The following is a 25,487-nucleotide window of genomic DNA, read 5'->3' on the forward strand; positions in this document are numbered from 1 at the left end:
TTTGCCTTTAATTTATGTCAAGTGCAAAGAGTGATTGCAGAATATTGAACATGGTCACTTACCGTCTCCAACTGGATTCTAACTTACACGACTATCATCAAGCTATTTTGCTTATTCCTTCTGACGTTTATTACTTTATAAAACTCCTTAACATATAAATAAATACAAACATTCTCTAATGTACTACAAACGCACTACATAAACTCCACGTTTCTAAGTAGCACACTTTGAAGCCAACATTAAATGACAGGACATTTTTGGAATTTAAGTTTTGACACAACCTAACTCTAGTGATCATTCAAGATGTCCAGTTTTTTGCTCTCAGTGTTTTTATTGTATTAGTCCGCACATGATCATAGAAGACCAATATTGCATTTTAAGGAACTGATAACAAAGGACATATCCAGTGAACAATTTCTTATTTATTTGTTGATATAAGCTGTATTTTCTCAGGAGGCTGCTTCATCATACTATTGACCGTGCACCCGGAAAATCTGAAAAAGAAAGAACAACAGAAGTCAGTGCTGCATACTGAACTCGAGCTTTAATGATCTCGAAGTAAATTGCACATAGCAGTAAACAGTCTTGACTTAGACCCCTTATCTGAATCTTCTGGTCTAGTTAGTGCTCTGTCTTATGCTATAAGGTATTTATTATGGTACACACTGCAAAGTTATTTGAGCTTCAGGACAACAGCAAAGGTTTTATGTGGGTTAATGAGCAATGTGTGGAACAAGCTAAATAGTTGTTTTGAACTGTGAGGAGGCTGTTAATGAAGTCCACGTGAGAGGAGGCATTCCACAATTTCACTGTAGCCGCTTTTTTAAGGAGTCCTATTTCCTGTTTCTATTGAAAATGATCTTATGTTGCTATTTTGAAAACTTGGCATGGCCAGACAAACTTTTTTTATCTGTGGTTTGTCAGTGGTCAATCATAAATGACAGCGGTTTGATCATGTTTTAATGCAGATTTGATCATGACAATGGGCAAATGCCAGATAATAGAACATGCCCACACTTTGTGGCCATGACATATGAGGCGTCTTGCTATTCCTGTGCCAAAATTAATCAGCTCCAAGCTTTAATTTCTCAGGATTGCTACTCCTAAATAGTTGACCTTGCGTGCTATTGGCAAGTAAATGTTTACATGTAACCGGAAGGTTAGTAGTGCTGGGTCAAGGTTTTTCTAGCTCCTTAGGTCATCTAATAGAAATTGTAAAAAGGTTCAAGCTTTTCACCCACTTTGTCTACATTGCAGTGTTATTTTTATGATGTTTTTGAAAGGTCATAAAAGTGAAATGTAGCAAAGCAGGTGACATATATTTGAGTGGTTTGTCCTTGCTTGTGCTTGTACGCACAATGGAGCACTTTGTTTTGGAACCTTGGGATCTAGGTTTGAATCCTGCCCTTGGCAGTTATAAATATTTGAAAAGCCACTCAAGAATTTAGATACCCGACTTGATGTACATCATCTTGTATCATTGTCTCTAACAGCCTCCAAAGTGTGCAGCACTCTGTTGCTATCTAGATAGGTAATCACGATAAAAGACACATACAAGACCAGTGGCAACCCGTAATGTGCAGCAGCAGCAGGCAGGGCATACACATGCACAATCTCTTCCACATGCGCACACACACACATACACTCATCCACATGCATGCTCACTCACACACATTCTCAAATGCGCACACATAAACCCGCCATTCACAAGCACATACAAACACACACATCCATTCACGGCACACACACGCACATACAGATATATTCATACATACACACCCACATGCATTCAAAATTAATTAATGACTTACTTGCTATCACAGTGACATGGGGTGGTGGGAGGGAGAAGCAGAAATAAGTTTTATTCTTTTCCGGGTGCTTAAGAAGGGACGGAAAGGAGATCTCACCTCCTACTTTCCACTGGCTGACCTTGTCATGGGTCAGAGAATAAGAGAAGGACCTTCCTTACTTCGTCACATAGTGGGAAGGGGTCAGTGAGAGTTGCAGACCCACTGCTCAATGACAGACAATCAGAATTGGGCACTTCAGTTTAAAAATGAATCCCGCTGTTTTGAGTCTATTAGTGATGCTCCACTTCATCATGAGGGGGAAGTTCGCAGGATGCCATTATGAGGATGTCAGGCACACCAGGCTGTGAAATGTTCAGTCTGACAAATTTTGACTCAAGAAGTCAGGTGCCTAAACATTTAGCGCCTGTACAGTGCCTTGCTGCCTGGCCCAAACATGAAGAGTGCCTGTCTGGCTGCCCTTTGCTCAGTCTAACAGACACTCTTCGCCCATTGGCAAAAGGTGGAGGGGTGAGTCATTTTCTCTCTTAACAATGGCTATGCTACACAAAATATTGGATATTCATAATTTGTTAAGTTTCAACTTCCCTAACTAACAGCAATGTTTTAGAGTTTAAATATTTTAAACTGTGTATAGACGTTTGATACTCTCTAGGAGTGTGTCGTAACTTTATTCTTTGGAACACCCTTGTAGTAGGAACACGACACAAGCCATCACATTAAGAATAAACCGTCCTTGCTCTTACCTCGTCAATCCAGTCCGTGTAGGCGGACACCCTGGTGAAAACAGTTGGCTTCCCATAAGTGTTGCAGTGGGGCACCACAGCGTAGCTAGCAATCCCGTGAACTTCCCAGAAACCATCCACAAAGCAGTTCAGAGGACCGCCTGAATCACCCTAAAGTAATAAAAGAGAAACAGATAACACATTTTTCTAGTTCAACAAAAGGAGGGCCATCTTAATTCTGGGAACTTGATTGCCAGTGATGTCATACACTGAGAAAACTCTTACGTGTTGATACCATTGTGTGCCTTGGATGGAATAAGAAATAGTTAAATGCCCGGGAAAGCCACTCTTCTTTCCCGAACAAGCCCCATCAGTGTGGGGGTGTGGGGGGTCACCAACCGTTCAGGGAGCCCCCATAGAGCCGAAGACCAATGAATGTCCGTGTGATCTGGAAGACACCAGGGTCCCTCATCACATTCTGATGGGGGCCCCATCATTTTGCATTATGCCGCTGTGAGGGAGAGAACAGCTGAGGGAAGAATAGGGCTGTGATTGTGAGATGGGCAGCTGACCCTCCCTGCTCACCCTTCACCCACATATTCTTCCTTCCTCTCATTCATCTCACGTTAGCCGGCCTCCAATGAGTATAGATTTAGACCTCGTCATTTGTTTTCTTCTGCAGAGGTTTAAAGTTATCTACTGCTAGACTTATTGCGAATGATTTTAATGAGTGTTGATGAGAGAACATGCTGTTGAGGAGCCAACTCTTAGGCTTTAGTGCCTTATTGTGTGTGATGACTTCAGGGAGAGTGTCTAATGTGTCCATTTGTGTGGGACAAGGTATAAAGGTAACAACGTGGATGTTGTGCTGAGGTAGCAATGCTCAGCCAAATGTGTGGCTCTGGTTTTCTGTGGTTTGAGTGCAAATATGTGTTTTCAAAAAAGAATCACAGACCTTAGAATTTACAAGTGAGGTAATGTTTAAGAAACATTTGTTTTTTTTTATAGGTCCGGCGTTAGCCAATACCTTTTGATTTTACTATACAGTATATATGATACACTTCCTTATAGGGGCTTCCAGACATCTCTCTTTATCTGTTGGCCTGTTGTTTCATTCTCATTTCTAACGCTCACTATAGCATAGAGCATGGTGCAGTTGGGTCAGCTCACTTTAGATATTGGCTAACTTCACACTGTGAAATATTATCTTTTTAATATATTAAGCTCTTTTAGCTCAATGTGTGTTGCGTCCCTGGAGGCTGCATATTTCACCAGATAAGACTTAAACAATCAATACTGAAAAGCTTCACACATTTACATTTTCACTTAAGCATACCTATTTAAGTCAGGCCTCTCGCCACGATCGTGCAGTTCAAAAATAAAAACATACACTTACATAGACGGGCTTTTGGTATGCTTTTTTCATTTATTGTTCTGTTCAAGCCTCATTCGTAGCTCTCTCTCAGCCACAACAGCATATGTGATTGGTTCGTGGCTCAGTCCATTTCAGCCATTGGCTGCTTTGCACTTTGAATTACCTAATTTAGCATGATCGCATATTCGTAATGTGTTTGGGCATTAAGTGGCACATATGTCTAACTTTCACTCAGCACAATGCAGCAAGCCACCTTGCAGCCCTGTGTGGGAGTGGACAGGAATGTGCTGTATTTAACATTATTTGACGCATTCCGTCTCTCTGCCTGTGTTGGTATGCAATGTGCTGCCCAGAACCAATGCAGGCACCCATGCACCATGGTGCAAGGGTTCCTATGTTGTAGGCAGGATTGTTTTTGTGCAGGGAGGAACATCTTCCTGCACAAAAACAATTCTCAGAGGCATTTCGCTCTTTCTAAGTGTGCTGCAGAATGCAATACACTTAGCAAGAGGAAACAACAAGGAGAAATAAAGATATTTCTCTTTGTGGTGCATCTGGTGGGGAGACATTCAATTATGATGCATTCCCAGGTCTACCAGCTTTGGTAAACCTGGAACGGTGTCAAAATCCATGTGTGGATGCATGGGAACATCTATGTTCCACCTCCCTGCTACAGAGTTCTGCAAGGCAGCAATTTGCACTGCCTTGTGTTACTCTAGATTTACCAAGCCATGCAGAGCCACATGAGGTGGCATTATGTGGCTTGGTAAATCTACATTTACGTTTTGCATCGCCCACTGCATGGCACAAGGCAACTCCAAACCTTTAATAAATTTGACCCTAAATGTGCCATCAGTAAATGATGAGTAGGAGTGACAAGTTTCACTTTGAAACAGACTGGACCAAGTGAAATTTGCTAGCTATGAAGAATTCAGTCAAAGCTAAGGCTTTGTGAGGAGAACAGGTACCCCCATACAGGCTTCGCCTTTTTGTTCTGATGTTTCTGGCTGAAACAAAGGTGGTCAGATGTGTGTTGCGTTGTAGGGTAAGGGCTAGATAAAGAGAAATGTCCTGCATTTTTGGGATGGGGGAATGATGTTGTTCTCTCTTCATGTGTACTTTATGACTTTGCATGATGTGAATATTTGAGTCAAAGTATGGCAGGTGTTTTGTAAGGTGTTTGGTTCATAATAATTCCTGTTTCCTATTTCATCCAAATGTGGGGTTATCATGGGTAATGTGTCTCCAGGGTCTTGGAATTTTCTGTGGGAGATCTGGAAAAGCTCTAAGACGTTCACATTCCAGTGTTTATGCTGTAAGCAAATATTGTTTCCATGCCTGGTCTGAAAAGATTGATCTACAGTCTGCACTCATAAGAGTCATGCCCCTTTTGGTTTTTCCAGTGTTAATATTTTACTCAATGAGCTCTGCACACCTGGGCAGAGAAAGACAAGGACCAGGGGCAGAGTACTTTACTGTCTCTCTTTGAGATGTAAGGACTAGACCCCTAGGACTGAAAGTAAGATCTCCTAAACCCTACTGGAAAAGGACGTAGACTACCTGGAGAACTGACAACTTGCCTTTAAAAGCTAGTGCCTTGCATCCAGCTGTATAATGTAGGCAGTGAGATACTTAGGCCGGTATTTATAGTTTTTTAGCGCCGCATTTGCGTCATTTTTTGACGCAAAAGCGGCGCAAACTTGCAAAATACAATTGTATTTTGCAAGTTTGCGCCGCTTTTGCATCAAATAGCGGCGCAAATGCGGCGCTAAAAAAGTATAAATATGGGCCTTAATGTCACTAGGTCAGAGCAAAACCAAAGGCTCTGCATCACTGACCCGCCTGATATGAGGATCCTGATCCTCTCGAAAGGTGTGCTTCAGAATAACCATTCATTGCAGCTTCAAGGCTGGTGTTTGATTCCATCAGCAGTTTAATTGTTTATGGGTAACCCAGCATCTGTTTTGACCCCAGTAAAATTAACCAAGAATGTTAAGCGCTGCACTACTAAGAGACATGGTAGATGCAAGGTCGGCAAGTGCAACCTCATTATAGGCCACAATATCCCTCTGGTGACCCATCACCCAGGGTAAGCCCCTGTACCTGCTGGCCACAACCAACTGGAAGCGGGGCATAGCCAAGATGGTAGCGGTGACAGAAGCTTCCTAAAAAGCTCTGCTTCAGGCACTCATGTAATCCAGCAGAATCCTCCCCATCCAGAGACTGTGTTGCTGTGACCACTGCCCGGTGTGCCCAGCAGCCTTTGAGCATCCAAATACGATTTCTCCCACTCAATGGAGACATGGTTCCTTCCAGGGGTTGCTGGGGATAAGTGAGTTGCCCGACAGCGCGGTGTAAACAATTTCATCAAGCCCACGCATGTGCGGGAGCAACCGCTGCCTGTTGCCTGAGGCGCGCTGGCCCTTGTGACATCGGCTTGGGGCTGTTGGTGGCATGGCAGAGTGTTCTGATGGTCCGGCGACCTGCCTACCTCTAGTGCAGCCTGCTCAACAGCACGAGGCAGCCATGGGATGCTGTGGGACCATGGATGCCCACATCACTCCATCTTCCCTCTTGGAACACTCACCTGGTCCTGCCTTTCAACAGGCGCTGGCCGAACGGGGACTCTGGGACAGCAACTTGTTGCTGGTCATGTGGCTAAAATTGCCCCCTACAGTGCTGCTGGAGTAGTGGTGCAGAAGATACACGAGGGCACATAGCCCGCAACCCTGCTGTCATGGGTAGTGCTTTGGACTCTGCCACTGCCAGACCATACATTAGTGGTGAGGGAGGGGCCTGACTGGGACAGGGGCCTGCTTGCGCCACCACCCATCTTTATCTGCGATCCTGAGGCTGTTGGTTACTGATCTCTCCCAGCTGCATACCTCCCTCTCCTCCATCCAGTGTAGGCCTCGCACTCTGATAGATAGTGAAGGCCACGCACTACGTGGGCCTGGGGAACTCTGAGCTTTCAACACAATACCTTGGTAACCAGGCATGATTGTGCCCTCCACCTACAGGGGAGGGACATCATCGCACTCTGCCACATTTCTAAGGGTCACCAAGGTGGCCACTGTCCTCCTTCGTCACATGGACCAGGACCGCAGCTCTTTCTCCATCCAACCAGAGGGACCCTCCGAACCACCACCCACTTGCCCTGAGGAGAGCAGCGAGACCTAATTTTTGCTTGTTTCTTCAGTGGGACCATTGAGACACTGGAGTATGTGGCCATGGGGAATGCACTTGTGATCCCCCTCTAGGTTATGCGGATAGCCGGCAGGTCCTGTGCTCGGAATGATACCCTGACAAGCGTCTACCTGCGGACTGTGGTGTCACTCCATGATGACCCTTTCAAGACCTTGTTCAGCAGCAACGAGTGCAGGCCATTCTGAGCGGCGGGCTTCTGCATGGGTGCCATCCCCTCTATCACCACAAGGCCATCAGCAATGGCATCCAGTATTTACTGCATGCCTAGCAATGGTGTGCGGTGTCCCCCCACAGCATGATGGTGAAGCCTAAAGTTACTAGGCCCTTACTCCATGAGCGCTCAGAATCAATGACTTCTACGGCAGGGATGGACTGCACCTCAGCCACCCTAGAACAACTGGAAGCAACTCTTCACATGCACTCTACCCAATTTGAAAGGGTCCTGTAGACTATCCTGGATACTAAGACATCACTGGAAGCCAAGACTGAAACAGATGTTAATGTTCTTCGAGCCGACCACCGCAAGCTGACTAACAGGGTGGAGGAAACAGAATCCTCTCTTGTCACCCCGACACTTACGGTCCAGGAAATTCAGATACAGATGAAACTCGAGTGTGGAAGTGGTGACCGTACACTGCAGAGCAGAAGATGCGGAGGGGCGCTCCAGATGCCACAATATCCATTTTATGGGCTTCACCGAATGAGTGGAGGACCCAAGTGCATAACTTTTCATTGAAAGGTGACTGTTGGACACTATGTTAGTTTATAAAGTGCCAATATTTTTCTTGTTCGAAAGGACACATAGAATACTGGCAGGCAGCCCCCCTAAAGGGCCCCACCAAGGCTGATCATCATCTGGCTCCTTAATTACTGAGACCAAGATAACACAAATTAATTGTTTTCAAGCTCAAGGCCCCTGGAGGTTTGAGGATGCTTCTGTCACGGGTACCTGGACTCCACAGCTGACAAACCGCGATGCAGTGGAAGGTACCCACAACACCGGATGCAGCCAAATGGCTCCAGGCTTTACCACAATGGGGAAGAGTGAAGGCGAGTGTATTGAGTTCTCTGAGGGACAAAGTATTGACCCATACAGGTAGCGAGAGTTGGGGTGGGATTGTGGTAAATATCGAGGCCAAGAAAAATACCTGCCCGCCCTGAAGGGGTACTCATTGCTATGGATGTGCTGACTCACAGCTTTGCGACCCCACACACAGGTGGCACTGAGAAACTCAACACAGGTTTAACTGTGGTAATGTCCTATTAAGTGGATGTTACTGGGACTCCGAGCCATGTTCGGTCACAGTTCCTGCTACCAGAATGTGTGATTTGCTCCTCTCCCTATAAATGAGGCCTAGACTTTGCCCCTTCTTGCTCCCAAAAAGAAAAAATGTGTATGTCCTAAATGCACGTTGATATGTATTAATTCTATGAACTCCTATGCAATGTACGTGCAGTTTCCCTTGAGTCATGTAATGTGATTGTTAACTTGGCCAGATTTAGGAGGCGGGGATTTTTCTCTCTTCTTCCCTTAGCTTTGCAATTATTGTTAATGTGAAATAATAAGAGCAGATTTACAAAAAAAACGAAAAACAACTGGGCGCAACAAGGCAATCACTGTGAGAAACACTGTGAGACCACCTGGAGTCCCTGTGATTGTTGCCAAATCGTGCATTGCAGCTGTGAGCTGCATCCTACTCCAGAGGGCCATCAAGGGCTGTTCCATGAAGAGCAAGGTCAGGTGCTCATGCCACCCATGAAGGCATATGACATCCAGCAGCACTGGCAACACTATCATGGAAACACATGGTGATATCCACAATGCCCACATCTTTCCCCAATCCAGTGGAACATCTATTGACACAAGACGAGCTGCATCAGTCTATAAATGACAACCACAGTCACTCCCTAAAGGGAGAGTTTAACAGTCAGTAATTGTCTTCCAAAATAGATGCTGCTCTTGTCAATAATCTCATAGTAAGGCTAACTGGTATCTTTGCTGGCTGCATGCACTCTTCCTATAGAGCACAGAAGCATTGTAGCACAACTCAGTAAAATTTCAAGGTCTTGTTAATGCCATAAAACGTCTTAAAGTTACTAAGCATATTATTTTCATACAAATAAAAGCCTCATATCTTGTATGTAAAGGAATAATATTATTGATAAAAGGGCTGTCTGACAGAGAGTTCTATCCCAAAGCCCCTTCCAAGAGTAAGCCAAAACTAATCTACTTCGCTACCCTCCGAAAGTGTAAGCAAAAAGAGGAAGTACTTGCCAATTCAGTGAGCTCACAATAGTACCATGTTCTTATGTGTCAATGGACAAAAACAATATTTGTTAAATGGATTGCCAAACTGCCCACACAGGTGCTAGAGGAGTGTCCTAACACTGTACGTAAAGGCATTCAGGTGGACTGGTGGACTACTCAACAGAGCTTACTGGCAGGGCACTGCTTCTAATAGGCTTGTAGGGTTAAGGCAAGAGAGTGACATGAAGGGTTCCTGACATGTGACTGGCTGCTGATTTTCTTGTAGGCTAGTCCTCCTTTAGAAAATGGGAACATTTAATTACAAGACTGGATGCTCCCATTATGCATTATCCCTTTAATGCCACTCCACCCAGCACTTGGAAGTATGACATCATAAATGGAACAATCCAGAACAGAACATATACAACAGAATAATAAGCCCATGTTAGCAACAATCTGCCTCTTTTAAATGCTGCTACCTGCAGATAAGTGTCATAGAGCAACTTCCCTTATGTTTGGTCTGTTGTTTATTAACTTATTATTTTGTTCCTTAACATTTTGGGTTCTAATTTATGGAATCCTTCATAGTACTTTGTGTTTATTGAATGTTTGTTGCATTAACGCTCTATTTTCTTCGTAATTTGTGTTACCTGTTGAGTTTTTTACTTATTGCACGTGTGTGCCTGTACCAACTCTCTCTATCCAGTTTGGAGAGCGCGTCACTCTTTTCTCCTTACAACCCCCAGATCCACTGCTATTTTCGAGCCCTTTTTTCCATTTTTATTATTTAGGCAGAAAGTGTACGGGCCGGATTTGGGGTGGAGCCGCCACTGGGCTGTTCCTAATAGCCTTAAACTCCGTTTTAAGCCTGCCACTGGCTCCGACTCTTTGGGCAAATTCTTGTTCAGGGAGTCCGGCACGTCATCAAGAGTGGCACGCGTCGGAGTGCATTTGAGAAATGACCTGGGCAACAGCCTACGCCCATGTTTTGGGGCCGACGCGTCCTGATAGAACTTGACATGTGATGACGCAGAAATGAAGGTTTTACATTTATTAGCGCTTAAACGTAGTACTGCAATAATCATGTGTGGCTTTAACCGAACTAATAAAGATTGTACGGGGACAAAATGTGCCCTTAGAGTAGTTCGCCAACATTTATAAGCGTGCTTTATATAACGTGATGTATTAGAATTGCACTAATCCGACATAATCATAAACGTGTGCTTCGATTTGCTTGCTTGAAATGTTTTAGCTTAGCATAACTTTAGTGGAGGCTTTGGCCTAGTTGCCTGGTCTCACGGTTTAGATGCTCGTGTTTTTCCAATGTGCTATTAAACGTGTATTTTTGCTTGAAGCTGTACTTTTCCACTGAGATCGTTCACATGCTTATCTTAAGGTTTCGTGCCAGCCTGGCATATTTCTCTCTTTACTCCAAGGTCCATCTGCAGGTGCGGACAATGGAAGCTCTGAAAGTGAGTTAATTGGTATAAAATGTTGCAACTTGCGTACTCGTCTCCAAGGATAATGTATGCTTAAGTAAAAGCCTGAGAACTGTTGTTTTTGATTGGACAATTTGAAGCCAACCTATGAACCCTCCAATGGAAGACCCTACTGGATTTGAACTGTTGTCTATTTAAACCAGGTGCACGAGAAGAAAGTAGCCATTACAGCCATTATTGCCATTACCAGCTCGATACCCGCCATTTTGCAGGACATTGCAGCTATTATGGCCCACCTTGCTGCAACGCCATTTTGAAAGAGACTTTGATGCTTTCTCTAATCGAGAGAAAGAGACTTTAATGATTCTTGCCCTAGAGACTTTAACTTTGATCCCTTTACATGAAGTAGTAGTTTTATTTTGCCGCCGTGAGGCAATTGCCCCGTCCACCCCTGCCCCTTTGCCCCGTCCCATGCTGATCGAAACGGTACCCATGCTGATCGAGAAACGGTACCTGTGAGACGAAGACTTCCTTGAATGCTGATTGTAATTGGTAAATATGAAAGGAAATTGTACAATTGCATTGTGTTTCTTTTAGGTAACCAACTGCTGATTTTTGATAAGAGCCCTAGCTAGGAGTTTTCTAAATTAATGTTGCTAAATTGTTTTGCATGAAGTCCCACATGCCGATGCTAATTTGAGGTTAGATGAGGATTCCTTTTGTTGCACGATGCAATTTGAGACCTTGTTATGCTAACTAAATGTATGCAATTAGCTCATTACAGATTATAGTTTTAGTGATTTGCATTGCTATTATCGAATGCCTTGTTATTCAAATGCTGCATAGATTGCATCTGTTTCGCCGTTATAGACAGCTATTAATGTTCATTTACGTTTATCATCTGGTGTTGAGACACATCTATATTGTGCTAGCTTTGTTAATATAGGGAAATAAATTTACTAACTTTGAATAAACTGGTGTGGTTATTCCTGACTGAAAGGTCAGGGTTCGCCGAAATGTATTCTGGATTAATTGTTAAGTGTTATGTTGATCAGGGTATTGCTTATGTTCGTTATTGATTATTGATTTGATTAAATTGACCGATATAGAGTAAGGAGAGTCCCACTTAGCCAAAAGATCCATCGGCCTAAAGAGCGTCCAAATACAGGTAAATTATTAGTACGGAACGCTCTATCAGTAGATGGTAGCAGAGGACGGTTTCGCCTTTTGGGACCCCGTACTATTAAAGTACATGGTGTTGAATTAACGGTTTCGACTTTTGAGATCTCACTTGAGAAGTTGAATTAGATTTTTTCTTGGGTAAAACAGATTGACAGAATGATGATGGGCTAAGTCCACCGCGACTTTCCCGGGATCTCGGAGCTTGCGAATGGAGAGAACGGAGATGTGGAATAGGCGTTGGCGGTACTAGTGATGGTATGAGTGAAGTTAGGATTTTTGCGCTTGCAAAGCTTATTGCCGCAGATTGTGTGAAAAGGTTGCGAGGATTTTAGAGAATAGCGGAGGTTCGACTCCGAGTGTAGAAGTAGGGAAGTCGTCGAACTTCATAGAAATAGCGGAGGTGCGACTCCGAGTGTGAGAGTAGGGAAGTCGTCGAACTTCATGTGCGTGTGGCGCTTTGTGCAGAAAAAGGTCCATGTGGTTGTTGTTGTTGAGACGGGCCCTGCGAGGTCAAGAGACTCCGGAGTATGTTGTTTTATGTTGTGGTCTGGTCGGTTTAGTAGGTTGACCGGGCCTGGTCAACGAGTCGGTGCGTGTGTAAGGGAGTGAAAGAAATTCCGACTTCGGGCTTTGACAAAATTCTAAGTGCACTAGAATAGATCATTGACAAGTTGAGAGTAGGTCTGCGGGTCAGATTTGCTTGCGAAAGTGGGGACCGAGAAAGATGGAATAACTGCCGAGGCTAGTGAAAAGTCCCTAAGGTCCTGAAGCGACTGTGTTACCCTTCCTGTAGTAAACCGACAGATCTGTTTTAGTTTTTGGTAGCTCGCGATACATGCAAGAAGTTGTTACGAGAGGAGCTGAGTGAAGGAGGATTAGCCGCGAGGCTTTGTCAGCCGCAGAGTGTGAGAGTGTGACGTCACTAGGAGCCGCGCTGGGATAGGTTGGTTGTAGAGAAGGGTCGCGCACGGATTGGACGCAGTCCGTGGGGCTCGATTGGAAGGGGAAAGGCAAGCGAAGAGTATTCCGGGAATTAAAGTCACCTATTGATTACAAACTTTGTGAAATAGAAGACGAGAAAATGAAATTTTTTAAAGCATTAAGGAGTGCGATGAAGGGGGAGTCTTACATTAAAGCGAGCGTAGGAGAGGAGACGCAGCCTGAAGGTACACCAGTTTACATTGTAATGGAGGAAAAGGGGGTAGCTCCGTGCCTTTGGCTAAAGCAATGGCACAAGTTGACAGAGAAACATGGGAGCGTAGCATTCCCGATCCACGGGACATTCAATATAAGGATTCTAGAGAATTTGAGATTTGCGATGTACGACATGAAGGTGCCTCCAAGGCCAGCCCAGTTTGAGGCTCTAGCAATTTGGGAACTAATGGCTAGACAGCAGCAGCAAAATAAGTTCGAGACCAGGATAAGGAAGGTAGAAAAGACACTAGCGGACGCTAGGTGGGATAATGCACAGAAGGTGTGGAGGTCAGATGTATTGCAGGGGATAAAATTGTTTCCCGCAATTACTAAGGAAGAAGAGGAGACAGGTAAGAAAGCTACCTGTAAGACAAACAGGAGGTGTTCCAAGGATAGAGAGGACGAGGAAAAGTTGAGAAGAGAAGAGGAGTTAGAGGATGAGGAGTTAATAATGCAATTGCTGAACGACCGTCCACCACCTTATGCGGAGAGTGGACAAGGTCCAAGTACCAGTTCTGCCCCTCCGGCACCGGTACAGAACAGTGAAACTCAGAGTTCAGGAGCATCATCGGGGTCTAAGGACCCGAGTTTACTGTTCACCCCGCAGATACCGCAGGTTAGGAGAATATATCCAGATGTGCCCATGTTGAAACCAGCAGAAAATTATCAGCCGCAGATGCCAGGGTACTACAGCAGTGACAACAGTGCAGGAATGATTCTAGATCCAACCGTAAGGGGAGTACAGAATGGTTACAACCCGACATTGGCACAAGCCGAATCAACCCAGTTTTTGATGCCTCAAAAGCAGATGCAGGGGGGGACAGCACATGCTCAGATGACGGGGAGTCAGATGGGCATGCCGGCAATGATGACCCATAGTGTGGGAATGAACATGCCTCAGAACATGGGAAATAGACAAAACCCAGATGCGATATCGCTACCCATTACTGTAGGTCCACCGGTACCTCTGTACAGTCAGCCTAACTTAGGTATGAGCGGTCAGGGATCAATGCTGCAGAATGGGACCGAAAGGAGGTGCATAGAAAACACTCCAGGGATAACCCCTATAGCGGCTCAGCCAAATGGATCTGGGTCCTTGATGGAGTTTAGTCCCATATGTGCTCAGTCAACACTGGTGAGGTCAAGTCCCCCACTGGTGATACCGCTGTCATCGAATACTGAAAAGTTGCTGCAACCATCAATGGCAGTCGATGTGAACGCTACACTGATGGGGTTGAATGCGCAACAGCTGACACAGTGGTTCAACAGTCTGAATTCCACACAAAGCTCAGCCAGTGGGAAGGGAGAAGACTATCTGAATAGGGTCAGGTTGAACATGGAAGCACAAGAATTGGTGGAAGGGACTATGGGTGTGAATAGGTTAGAGTCCTACTCGGAAGAAGAGTTGAGGTATCTATGTCCAAGGATTACGAAAGAAGTGAACAAGGTACATAGAAGCTTGCAAGAAATAGCTGACAAAAACGGGGTTGATATAGACAAGACAAAACACTTGAGCAGGAGCTATAGGTTGGATTTCGGGACCACAGATTTTGAACACATGAGGTCAGCAGGCATGAAGGCCCACCTTAGAGAGTTGTTGCAGAGTGCACAAGTATGGAGGTGCTTAGACAAATGGGAAAGCAGATGGGTAAAGAGAAAGGAAAAGAGGAAAGACAGTGTCTCAGAGCCCAACGAGAGAAGACCGCAGAGTAGTGATGCAGTAACCATGTTACCAATGAGGGAGACAGCAGGGGGAAAATTAATACATGTACCATGGCACAGAAGCGACATTCAGTCTTTTACGGATGATTTTCCCAAACTGAGAGAGAAACCGATTGAATGGTATCAACAGACTGATAGGTTTGTGAAGCTTGCAAAATGTCTCTGGGAAGACCTGAACACTCTCTTTGAGATTGTGGTTCCAGCAGATTTGTGGGAGGATTGCAAAAGAGCTGTAGGTTGGCCGACAAGTGAACCAGAGAGAGACAGGGATACAGGTGCACCATCACCTATGGTGATGAGCTTGTACTACAAGGTGATTGAGCATTTGAAGACGAAAGTTGCCGCGAAAAATGTGGATTGGCAGAAGATTGATCGAACTGCCCAAGAGGCTAAAGAGTCGATTCATAGTTACTATGAGAGGTTGTTGAAGGCGTTCACGAACTACAGTGGCACGGAAACAATAGAGGCGAAGGACATGCTTCATTTTGTGTTCAGATTTGTGGAAGGGCTGAGACCAGAGATAAGTCAGATGATAAAGTCGCATTTGATTTGTTGGCAGTCGAAACCGATTGATGAGGTGTTGAATTATGCGAAATACTGTAGCGACGAAATTGAAGTGAAACAGAAAAAGTTGAAAGAGAAAGTGATGATGATGCAGCTTAAAGCAGCTCAGACAGGTCTGCAAGGTTTGCAAGGGTTGCAAGGGTTCCAACAGCAGGTACCGCAACCGCAGCCGCAGTTGCAGGGAAATATGATGTTTCAGCCACAGGCGAGAGGCAGAGGCAGAGGAGGTTTTGGGAATAATGGTCCGGATTTGAACACTGTTGTGACTCAGAATGGTGTGCAGGCATTGAAAAAGGTGATGCCGTGTCACGTGTGCGGGATTGTCGGACATTGGAAACGCGAGTGCCCGATGGTGGTGCAGGAAGGTGCAGGTGTTGGTCAGCAAAACAATGATGTCAATGCATTTCAGACAATGAGGGGACCGAAAATGAGAGGTCCAAACCCAAATTTTCAGACCGTAAATCAGTTGCAGGGATTACAACCTATGCAGCCGCAGCAGATGCAGATGCCTCGTATGCAGATGACGCAAATGCAGCCAATGCAACAGCAGTTACACATGGTACCTAATCAGCAAATGCAAATACCTTTGGCACCAATGAGTCAGCAGCAAGTGATGGTTCCTCCACAGGTCTCGGGTCAGGTAATGAATACAAATGGCACCGTACAACAGTTCCCATTACACAGTGAGAGTGGAATAAACAATGTATGGGAGAGTGAAAGTTCAGGAGAGGAAGGAGATTGTGTGCTTGCAGCATCCTTGGAAGTTGATCAAAAGGGTCCGTACGTGGAGGGAAGAGTAATGGGTCATCGTGTTTCATTCTTGGTTGACACAGGAGCCACACGTTCAACTGTTAAGAGCATTGAAGTACCAAATTTGCCACTCTCGGGGAGGACAGTTCAAGTGGTGGGAGTAGCAAACAGGCACCTGACAAACCCAATTACAGATCCGGTACCAGTCAGCATTGGTAACTATCAAGGGTTACATAAATTTGTAGTATGTGACTCAAGCCCGATAGCACTGTTAGGGAGAGACCTATTGTGCAAGTTGGGATGTTCGATTATGTGTTCGAACGAGGGAATTAAAATTCAGACGAGCAGTGATGGGGAAGAAGAGGACAGTGTAGAGGGGGATGAGATGGAAACTGTTGATGAAGAGTATCCTTTGATTTGTCTTTTCCCGATGATAACTGAAGAAGATATTCCAGCCGAATTACGGGAAACAGTCGGAAAGGAAGTGTGGGATATGACAGGGAAAGAGGTGGGATTGATGAAAGGAGTGGAACCAGTGAAAGTGACTGTAAAGCCCAATGCAACCTTTCCCCAGACCCCACAATACCACATGGCACAAGACACCCTCATGAAAGTTGCCCAACTCATTGACGAATTTGTAAAGCAGGGAGTACTGAAAGAAGTGTTAAGCAGTCCATGTAATTCACCAATCATGGGACTAATAAAGCCGAGTGGAAAGGTCCGAATTGTACAGGACTTGAGGAAAATAAATGACATCATAGTCAAATGTTGCCCTGTCGTACCGAATCCAGCTGTGATAATGTTTCAAGTCCCTTGCGATGCTGAGTGGTTCTCAGTCATCGACTTGTCACAAGCGTTCTTTTCGGTGCCTCTTCATGAGGACAGTCAATATCTCTTTTGTTTCAAATTCTTAGACAGAGTGTACAGTTGGTGTCGAATTCCTCAAGGGTTTTCTGAGTCACCGTCAATATTCAATCAGATTCTAAAGAAAGACTTGGAAGCGTTAGAATTGCCATTCGAGTCAACCCTAGTACAGTACATTGATGACTTACTGATTGCATCAAAGACAGAAAGTGGCTGCACAGCCGACACCATTGCTCTGTTGAACCATTTGGGAAGGAATGGGCACAAGGTGTCTCCTTCCAAATTGCAGTTCTGTCAGAAGAAAGTGAAATACTTGGGTCACCAGATAGAGAAAGGGTCAAGGAAAATAATGAAGGAAAGAATAACGAGTGTACTTCAAATGAGTCCACCAAAGACAAGGAGGGAGGTGAGGAAGTTTTTGGGAATGATGGGCTACTGTCGCCAGTGGATTCCCAACTTCTCGACTCTAGCAAAGCCTTTACTGAAGCTGACCCAGAAGGATGCCTTGGATCAAATTGAGTTGAAAGGAGATGAGATGGATGCTTTCATTGAGTTGAAAGAATGTATGTGTAGGGCTCCAGCTTTAGGTATGCCTGATTACACAAAGCCTTTCACATTGTTTTGTCATGAACGTGATGCATGTTCTTTGTCTGTCTTGACTCAAGCCCATGGTGGCATAAACAGACCAGTAGCGTATTTTTCAGCTACTTTGGATCCGGTTGCAGCAGCACTCCCAGGGTGTTTGCGCGCCGTAGCAGCAGTTGGTATCAGCCTCACTCAGAGTGAAGGAATAGTGATGGGACATTCATTAACAGTCATGGTCCCTCACTCAGTTGAGATACTTTTGACCCGCTCCCGAACACAACACATGACTGGAGCAAGACTCACAAGGTATGAAACAATAATTCTGGGCTCACCGAATGTGCAGCTGAAAAGGTGCACTACGTTGAATCCAGCAACCTTGCTTCCTGGTGAAAATGCTGAAATTGAGAACGCTGAAGACGTCGAGCATGACTGCCTTCAGGTGACTGAATTTTGCACAAAACCTCGACCTGACATTAAGGATACTAAGCTTGATGAATATGACCAAATTGTTTTCGTAGATGGTTCCTGTCTAAGAGATGGGATGGGAATTTTGAAAGCAGGATATGCTGTATGTACTGTAACAGGTGTCTTGGAAGCGGCCTGGCTCCAAGGAGTCTATTCTGCACAAGTAGCAGAACTTGTAGCCCTTACAAGAGCATGTCAACTGTCTGCATTGATGAAAGTCACCATTTACACTGATAGTCAGTACGGGTTTGGAATTGTGCATGACTTTGGCCAACTATGGTCACAGAGAGGTTTCCTGACTTCTTCAGGATCCCCAGTGAAAAACAGGGAGAGAATAAGGGAATTGTTACACGCCATTCAAATGCCAGACGAAGTTGCAGTGGTAAAGTGTAGTGCTCATACAAAAGGACAGGACTATGTCTCTCTGGGAAATGCATATGCGGATCAAGTCGCAAGATTTTGTGCCTTGAACTGTATATTACTCAGGGATGAATGGAATTCGATAAGAGAACCAGAACTCGAACAAGCTGAAGCATTTGCCTTGAAGGTCGTAGATACAATAGATGAACTAAAAGCATTACAGAATAACGTCAGGGAGGATGAAAGAGATTCCTGGATTAAATCACAATGTATAAAGAGACCAGATGAGTTATGGGTTTCAAATGAGGGAAAATTTGTTTTGCCAAATAGTCTCTTATCGCAGCTTGCGCGGTTCTATCATGGGCAGGCTCACCTAGGGAGAGATGCCATGATAAGATTGTTCAAAACTGATTGGTTTAACCCCAGATTTCGTCAAGCTGCAGAAGCAGTTTGCCATCGATGTGTCACTTGCCAGCAGATGAACCCAGGAAAGGGAACAGTTGTGAACGCGAGCCACATTGGCAGGGCCAGTGGCCCGTTTAGTCGAATGCAGATAGATTTCATAGAGATGCCTGTGCATGGAGGTCTGAAGTATGTGTTGGTGATTGTGTGCATTTTTAGTCACTGGATTGAAGCATAACCCACACGTAGAAATGACAGCCTTACAGTTGCAAAGCTATTGTTGAGGGAGTTAATACCACGTTTCGGATTCCCGATCTCTTTAGAATCAGATAGGGGAAGTCACTTCAATAACGAGGTGATAAAGTTACTTTGCGAAGCGCTGAACATTGAGCAAAAGCTGCATTGTAGCTATCGCCCTGAAGCATCAGGACTGGTGGAGCAGATGAATGGTACACTGAAATCAAGAATGGCGAAGATATGTGCATCGACAAATTTGAAATGGCCTGACGCATTGCCCTTGGTGCTAATGTCAATGAGAAACACCCCTGATAGAAAGACTGGATTGTCTCCGCATGAAATTCTCATGGGCAGGGCTATGAGACTTCCTGCAGTTCCCGCAAATGCGCTTTTGAATATTACAGATGATATGGTGTTAGACTACTGCAAGGGTCTGGCTGACGTGGTTCGCTCTTTCTCTCACCAGGTGGAAGCAACCACCTTGCCACCGATCCAAGGTCCAGGACACGCACTGAAAGCAGGTGACTGGGTCATGGTAAAGAAGCACGTGAGGAAGTCGTGTCTGGAACCCCGTTGGAAAGGCCCTTTCCAAGTGATCCTGACGACCACTACCGCTGTGAAGTGTGCGGGGGTTCCCAACTGGATTCACGCCAGTCACACAAAGAAAGTGTTGTGTCCCACAGATGAGGAAGTTGAAGCGCTGAAACTGCCAGTGCCTGATAAAACAGTGCTGAGTGCTGAGACAGAGCAAAACCGAACTGAAAGCGAACAGGCAGGAACAGAAGAGAGGGAAACATTCTCTGAGGACGAAGAGACTAACTCACTTGGGGAAGACCAAGGAGAAAGTTCAGACAGCGACGAAGCAGCTGAAGGTGACAAAGAACCTGAAGCAGCTGAGGGTAGCAAAGAGCCTGAAGCAGCTGAAGGTGACAAAGAACCTGAAGCAGCTGAAAGTGATAAAGAGCCTGAAGAAAGTAACGGTGACAAAGGGCTCGAAAAAGGTGAAAAAGCAGGAGAGCCTGATCAGAGGAGGGCTTTCCCAGAAGAAGACGATACAGAAAAAGAAAAAGAGAACGTGATTGATTCCCCAGAAGGAGGGGACAAGGCAGAACAGAACGAAAAGGTTCAAGCTTCCTCAGAAAAGATCGCAGGTCCATCAAATGGACATGGTGCAAAGAGGAGACTAAGCATATCACCAATAAAACAAAGGACTGAAGAAAGTTTGAACGACGGAGAAAGGCCAAAAGTGAAAGAGAAAAGAAAAGAAGTAACTGTCGTGGTACCATCCCCGAGTGAAGAAAAAGACTTGACAAAAGTGGAAAGTACCAGCGAAGCAGAATCGAAAAGAGAAGCAAAATTGAAAAGGAAAAGGATACCGAACAGAAGATATTCCGGTCCTGAATGGGCATATGTAGTTCATGACGATTGGACTGACGAGTTTGTATCTCTAAGCCTCGAGAACGAAGAAGAAGAGATACCAATAGAAAAGAAAAGTTTTATGGACTCTGTCGATTGAAAGGGTAATAAATGATATTGCTTGCTACAATCCAACGTGATACAAACAACCAGCTGAGACATTGCTAAACCGGATGAGACTTTTGCTGAACTGATAAAAGACTGAGTTATTGCCAATTTGAGACAAATGCTGCTAACCGATAAGTGACTGGCCTCCTGAAGAAGACGGTGTGAACATTGCGCTCGTTCAGCTTTGTAACTGAATTGCTAAATAGTTTCTTTATAGGTGCTTCTAGCTCTCTGATTCTATACAGATCATGACGCAAAACAGTAGAAAGAAATATTGTAAATATGTGTGTGTAGGCTTGGTAATTGCATGTGTACTAATAATAATGGCAATAGTGCTTACAATGCATGGAAAGGGTGAAAATGAGAAAATTTATGCTTCTACTTTTGCTCCTGTTACTGTCACTGAACTAACCGCATTGAAAAGACTAGAATTAGATGAGAGACACTTGCATGATAAGAAGGAACTTTCGTATAACGTTTTCTATCGCTTGCTAACAGAATATGTTGAGACTATGGATGCGAAAGATTGTTATGTGTGTACACAGATACCGACATCAGTAAAGGAAGGGGTGACTTATCACCACATGCCTCTTACATACGGGATTACATGTAGTATAGTAATGTCTAGATTTTATGGTCAAACTAACATACAGTATTTTTACTCAAATTATGATGTTACCTTTGCATATGTTCCTATAATAGCGCAGCTAAGCCAGATTGCTAAAGATTGGGATGCTAAAATAATGAGGGAATTTTTCGAGCCAATGCAACCTTTTGAAACGGCTCACGCTCATAGGGAAAACCTTACCTGCTCGCTCTCTGCAGTAGAAATAAGCTTTTTAGATCGCACAGATGATAGAAGGGCACAAATGAATGCGAAATTAGAAAAAGAGCTAAGCAAGAGGACTTCAGTAGATCATTATGATTTTGCCGCAATAAAGACACAAGGGAGAATAGCTTTAGATGCTTGGCATGTAGGAAAATTTTGTATATATCGAGGTGAATCTTATTATGACAACATTTTTGTAGGAGCGAGTGAGTGTAAACATACGTTTATCTTTAAGGCCAAATGGACATTCATGATGAACGGACTTGACCCTGTCATACCAGGTGTATATTACATTTGTGGGTATAATGCCTATTATCGTCTTCCGAAAGGATGGTGGGGGAGATGTTATTTGGGTATAGTGTTCCCAAAAGTTTATCAACTGGATGACCTATCGATGATTCAAAAGACATCTGGATCCCATTGTATCCAGAAAAGAGAGACCGCAGCTGCTGTGGTAGGAGATATATTTGGAGCCATGATTCCTTCATTAGGAGTTGTGTTGAATTCCATCAAAATAAGAAAGTTGTCTACTATAGTGGATAACATGTTGACAAAGTTTTCAGGTGCTATAATCCTGATAGATGCTGAACTTGCAGCGGAAAGAGCTATGACTCTTCAAAACAGGCTTGCTTTAGACATTCTTTTAGCAAAGGATGGCGGCGTTTGCAAAATGCTTGGTGCACGACACTGTTGTACGTATATTCCAGACAATAGTGTGAAGATTAAAACTATGCTTGCTAATCTAACAAAAGAGAGTGCAGATTTGAAGGAATTGAAAGAACCAGGAGTGTGGGAGAAGGTTGGAAAAGGACTTGCTTCAGTGGGAAATTGGATTGGGGGAATTTGGAATGGAATATTACTAAAAATAATACAGGGAATTTTAATAGTATTGATTTGCATATTTGGAATTTGGGGAATAAAAAGGGGAATAATAATGATTATGGCAAGGATTAAAAGAAGGAAGGAAGAGAAAATGATGAGAAGAATGGCAGAAGAATACAAAGCGAAAACTAGGGGAATTAAAAGGAAAAGAGAACTGACAGAATTTTAATGGAATAAAATTTGTGGGAATAGTTTGTGTGATGACAAGTAGTCATCAGAGGAGGGATTGATGACGCAGAAATGAAGGTTTTACATTTATTAGCGCTTAAACGTAGTACTGCAATAATCATGTGTGGCTTTAACCGAACTAATAAAGATTGTACGGGGACAAAATGTGCCCTTAGAGTAGTTCGCCAACATTTATAAGCGTGCTTTATATAACGTGATGTATTAGAATTGCACTAATCCGACATAATCATAAACGTGTGCTACGATTTGCTTGCTTGAAATGTTTTAGCTTAGCATAACTTTAGTGGAGGCTTTGGCCTAGTTGCCTGGTCTCACGGTTTAGATGCTCGTGTTTTTCCAATGTGCTATTAAACGTGTATTTTTGCTTGAAGCTGTACTTTTCTACTGAGATCGTTCACATGCTTATCTTAAGGTTTCGTGCCAGCCTGGCATATTTCTCTCTTTACTCCAAGGTCAATCTGCAGGTGCGGACAATGGAAGCTCTGAAAGTGAGTTAATTGGTATAAAATGTTGCAACTTGCATACTCGTCTCCAAGGATAATGTATGCTTAAGTAAAAGCCTGAGAACTGTTGTTTTTGATTGGACAATTTGAAGCCAACCTATGAACCCTCCAATGGAAGACCCTACTGGATTTGAACTGTTGTCTATTTAAACCAGGTGCACGAGAAGAAAGTAGCCATTACAGCCATTATTGCCATTACCAGCTCGATACCCGCCATTTTGCAGGACATTGCAGCTATTATGGCCCACCTTGCTGCGACGCCATTTTGAAAGAGACTTTGATGCTTTCTCTAATCGAGAGAAAGAGACTTTAATGATTCTTGCCCTAGAGACTTTAACTTTGATCCCTTTACATGAAGTAGTAGTTTTATTTTGCCGCCGTGAGGCAATTGCCCCGTCCACCCCTGCCCCTTTGCCCCGTCCCATGCTGATCGAAACGGTACCCATGCTGATCGAGAAACGGTACCTGTGAGACGAAGGCTTCCTTGAATGCTGATTGTAATTGGTAAATATGAAAGGAAATTGTACAATTGCATTGTGTTTCTTTTAGGTAACCAACTGCTGATTTTTGATAAGAGCCCTAGCTAGGAGTTTTCTAAATTAATGTTGCTAAATTGTTTTGCATGAAGTCCCACATGCCGATGCTAATTTGAGGTTAGATGAGGATTCCTTTTGTTGCACGATGCAATTTGAGACCTTGTTATGCTGACTAAATGTATGCAATTAGCTCATTACAGATTATAGTTTTAGTGATTTGCATTGCTATTATCGAATGCCTTGTTTTTCAAATGCTGCATAGATTGCATCTGTTTCGCCGTTATGGACAGCTATTAATGTTCATTTACGTTTATCATCTGGTGTTGAGACACATCTATATTGTGCTAGCTTTGTTAATATAGGGAAATAAATTTACTAACTTTGAATAAACTGGTGTGGTTATTCCTGACTGAAAGGTCAGGGTTCGCCGAAATGTATTCTGGATTAATTGTTAAGTGTTATGTTGATCAGGGTATTGCTTATGTTCGTTATTGATTATTGATTTGATTAAATTGACCGATATAGAGTAAGGAGAGTCCCACTTAGCCAAAAGATCCATCGGCCTAAAGAGCGTCCAAATACAGGTAAATTATTAGTACGGAACGCTCTATCACATGTCGGCACCAAATTAGAGAAAATACCGAGGCAACACCCCTCCACATCGAATACACAGAGTCTTGGTAACCTGTCAATGTTTCAGTTGACGGTTACAAGTCCCAATCAGCTGTTTTAACGTGATCCGTGTTTTTTTGACACACGCATATTACCCTGGTATTTCTACTTGCTTAAGTAAGGTTGCAATGCAGTTTTTATAGGGAATTTAAGCAAATTGTCCCCTAACTTCTTCATTCTTGTATTTTGCTTAATATTTGGGATACATTCTAGCACTGCTTTCTTACCATGGCTAATAATGATGGTGAGAACCCTAATACTGCTCAACGTCTTACTAATGAGGAATTAATCAAGAGATTAATTCAGACTAAAATGCACACTTGCGTGCAAGAGAACCTAGATGAGGTTAGGTTTTTGAGGGGTCCTGAGCTAACCCCGCAGGGGAACCCGGTTGGAGATATAAAAGGGGTTAAAAGAAAGAGGAAATGTAAACACATTGAGAAGGCCGACATACCTTACAAAACAAGCACCTCACAGAGAAAAGGCGGTCCATGCACTTCACAGAAAAAAGGTGGTCCAAGCACCCCATGAAGTGTGAGTGTCCCAAGCGGCACAAGATTGAAAGCAGGCTCTCAGGATTCTGCTGACTCAAACGCTCTAAGTGGCCTACAAGTAGTTGATGTGGGGGCTTTAGAACCACCAGATAAATCCCCAGTTGATGAGTACTTTCTGGACTTAGACCATGGGGATATGGGTGATGATTTTTTTGAGGATAGTGATGGCCCTTCTTCTTCTGAGGACGTAGTGAAAGACCTCTCGGGGGAAGAGATATTCTCCCCAGACAAAATTAAACATCCTAGGAGCTCTGAGTGGTGGCCCCTTGATCACATGGCTAAGTTTATCAAAAAGTGGATCAGGACATCCCCTTGATAAGGGAGCATGTACTATTTCAAGGGCGGAATGCTCCAGGTCGGTAATTGAAGACAAGGTATGTCTTACACCCAACTTAGATCGTGAGCTCATAACATTCCTATTTAACTGGGTAAACTTGGGGACCCGGCAGAGAATTGGAACTTCTGGAAGCTGTGGCCAGCAGAAAGTACCCTTTTGCCAGCCCGTGCAGAACTCCGAGAGGTTCTTACAGTGGTGGATCATCATACAATTTCTACCCTCAGAGAGGGCATGCTTGCAGAAGAGGACCTAGAGCATGAGGACAAGCCTCAGCTGGATTTCAGGGTGAGTACCATGGTCTCTCTTCATTTATGTTCTACAGCTGAGTGGGAGG

At 44.0% G+C, this 25,487-nt stretch overlaps 1 protein-coding gene across 1 annotated transcript in view; it reads right to left on the minus strand.

Annotated features, from left to right (window-relative positions):
- Nucleotides 1-296: 296 nt before the first annotated feature.
- LOC138261754 (elastase-1-like) overlaps nucleotides 297-25,487 on the minus strand; it is a 208,218-nt gene continuing 183,027 nt past the window's right edge. The window contains exons 7-8 of the mRNA XM_069211077.1: nucleotides 2,555-2,704; nucleotides 297-494 (exon numbers count right to left, since the gene is read on the minus strand). Coding sequence (XP_069067178.1) covers nucleotides 471-494; nucleotides 2,555-2,704 — 174 coding nt within the window. The 3' untranslated portion in view covers nucleotides 297-470. The remainder of the gene's footprint in view (nucleotides 495-2,554; nucleotides 2,705-25,487) is intronic.

Source organism: Pleurodeles waltl, chromosome 10 (assembly GCF_031143425.1).
Source record: "Pleurodeles waltl isolate 20211129_DDA chromosome 10, aPleWal1.hap1.20221129, whole genome shotgun sequence".
Lineage (NCBI taxonomy): Eukaryota > Metazoa > Chordata > Amphibia > Caudata > Salamandridae > Pleurodeles > Pleurodeles waltl.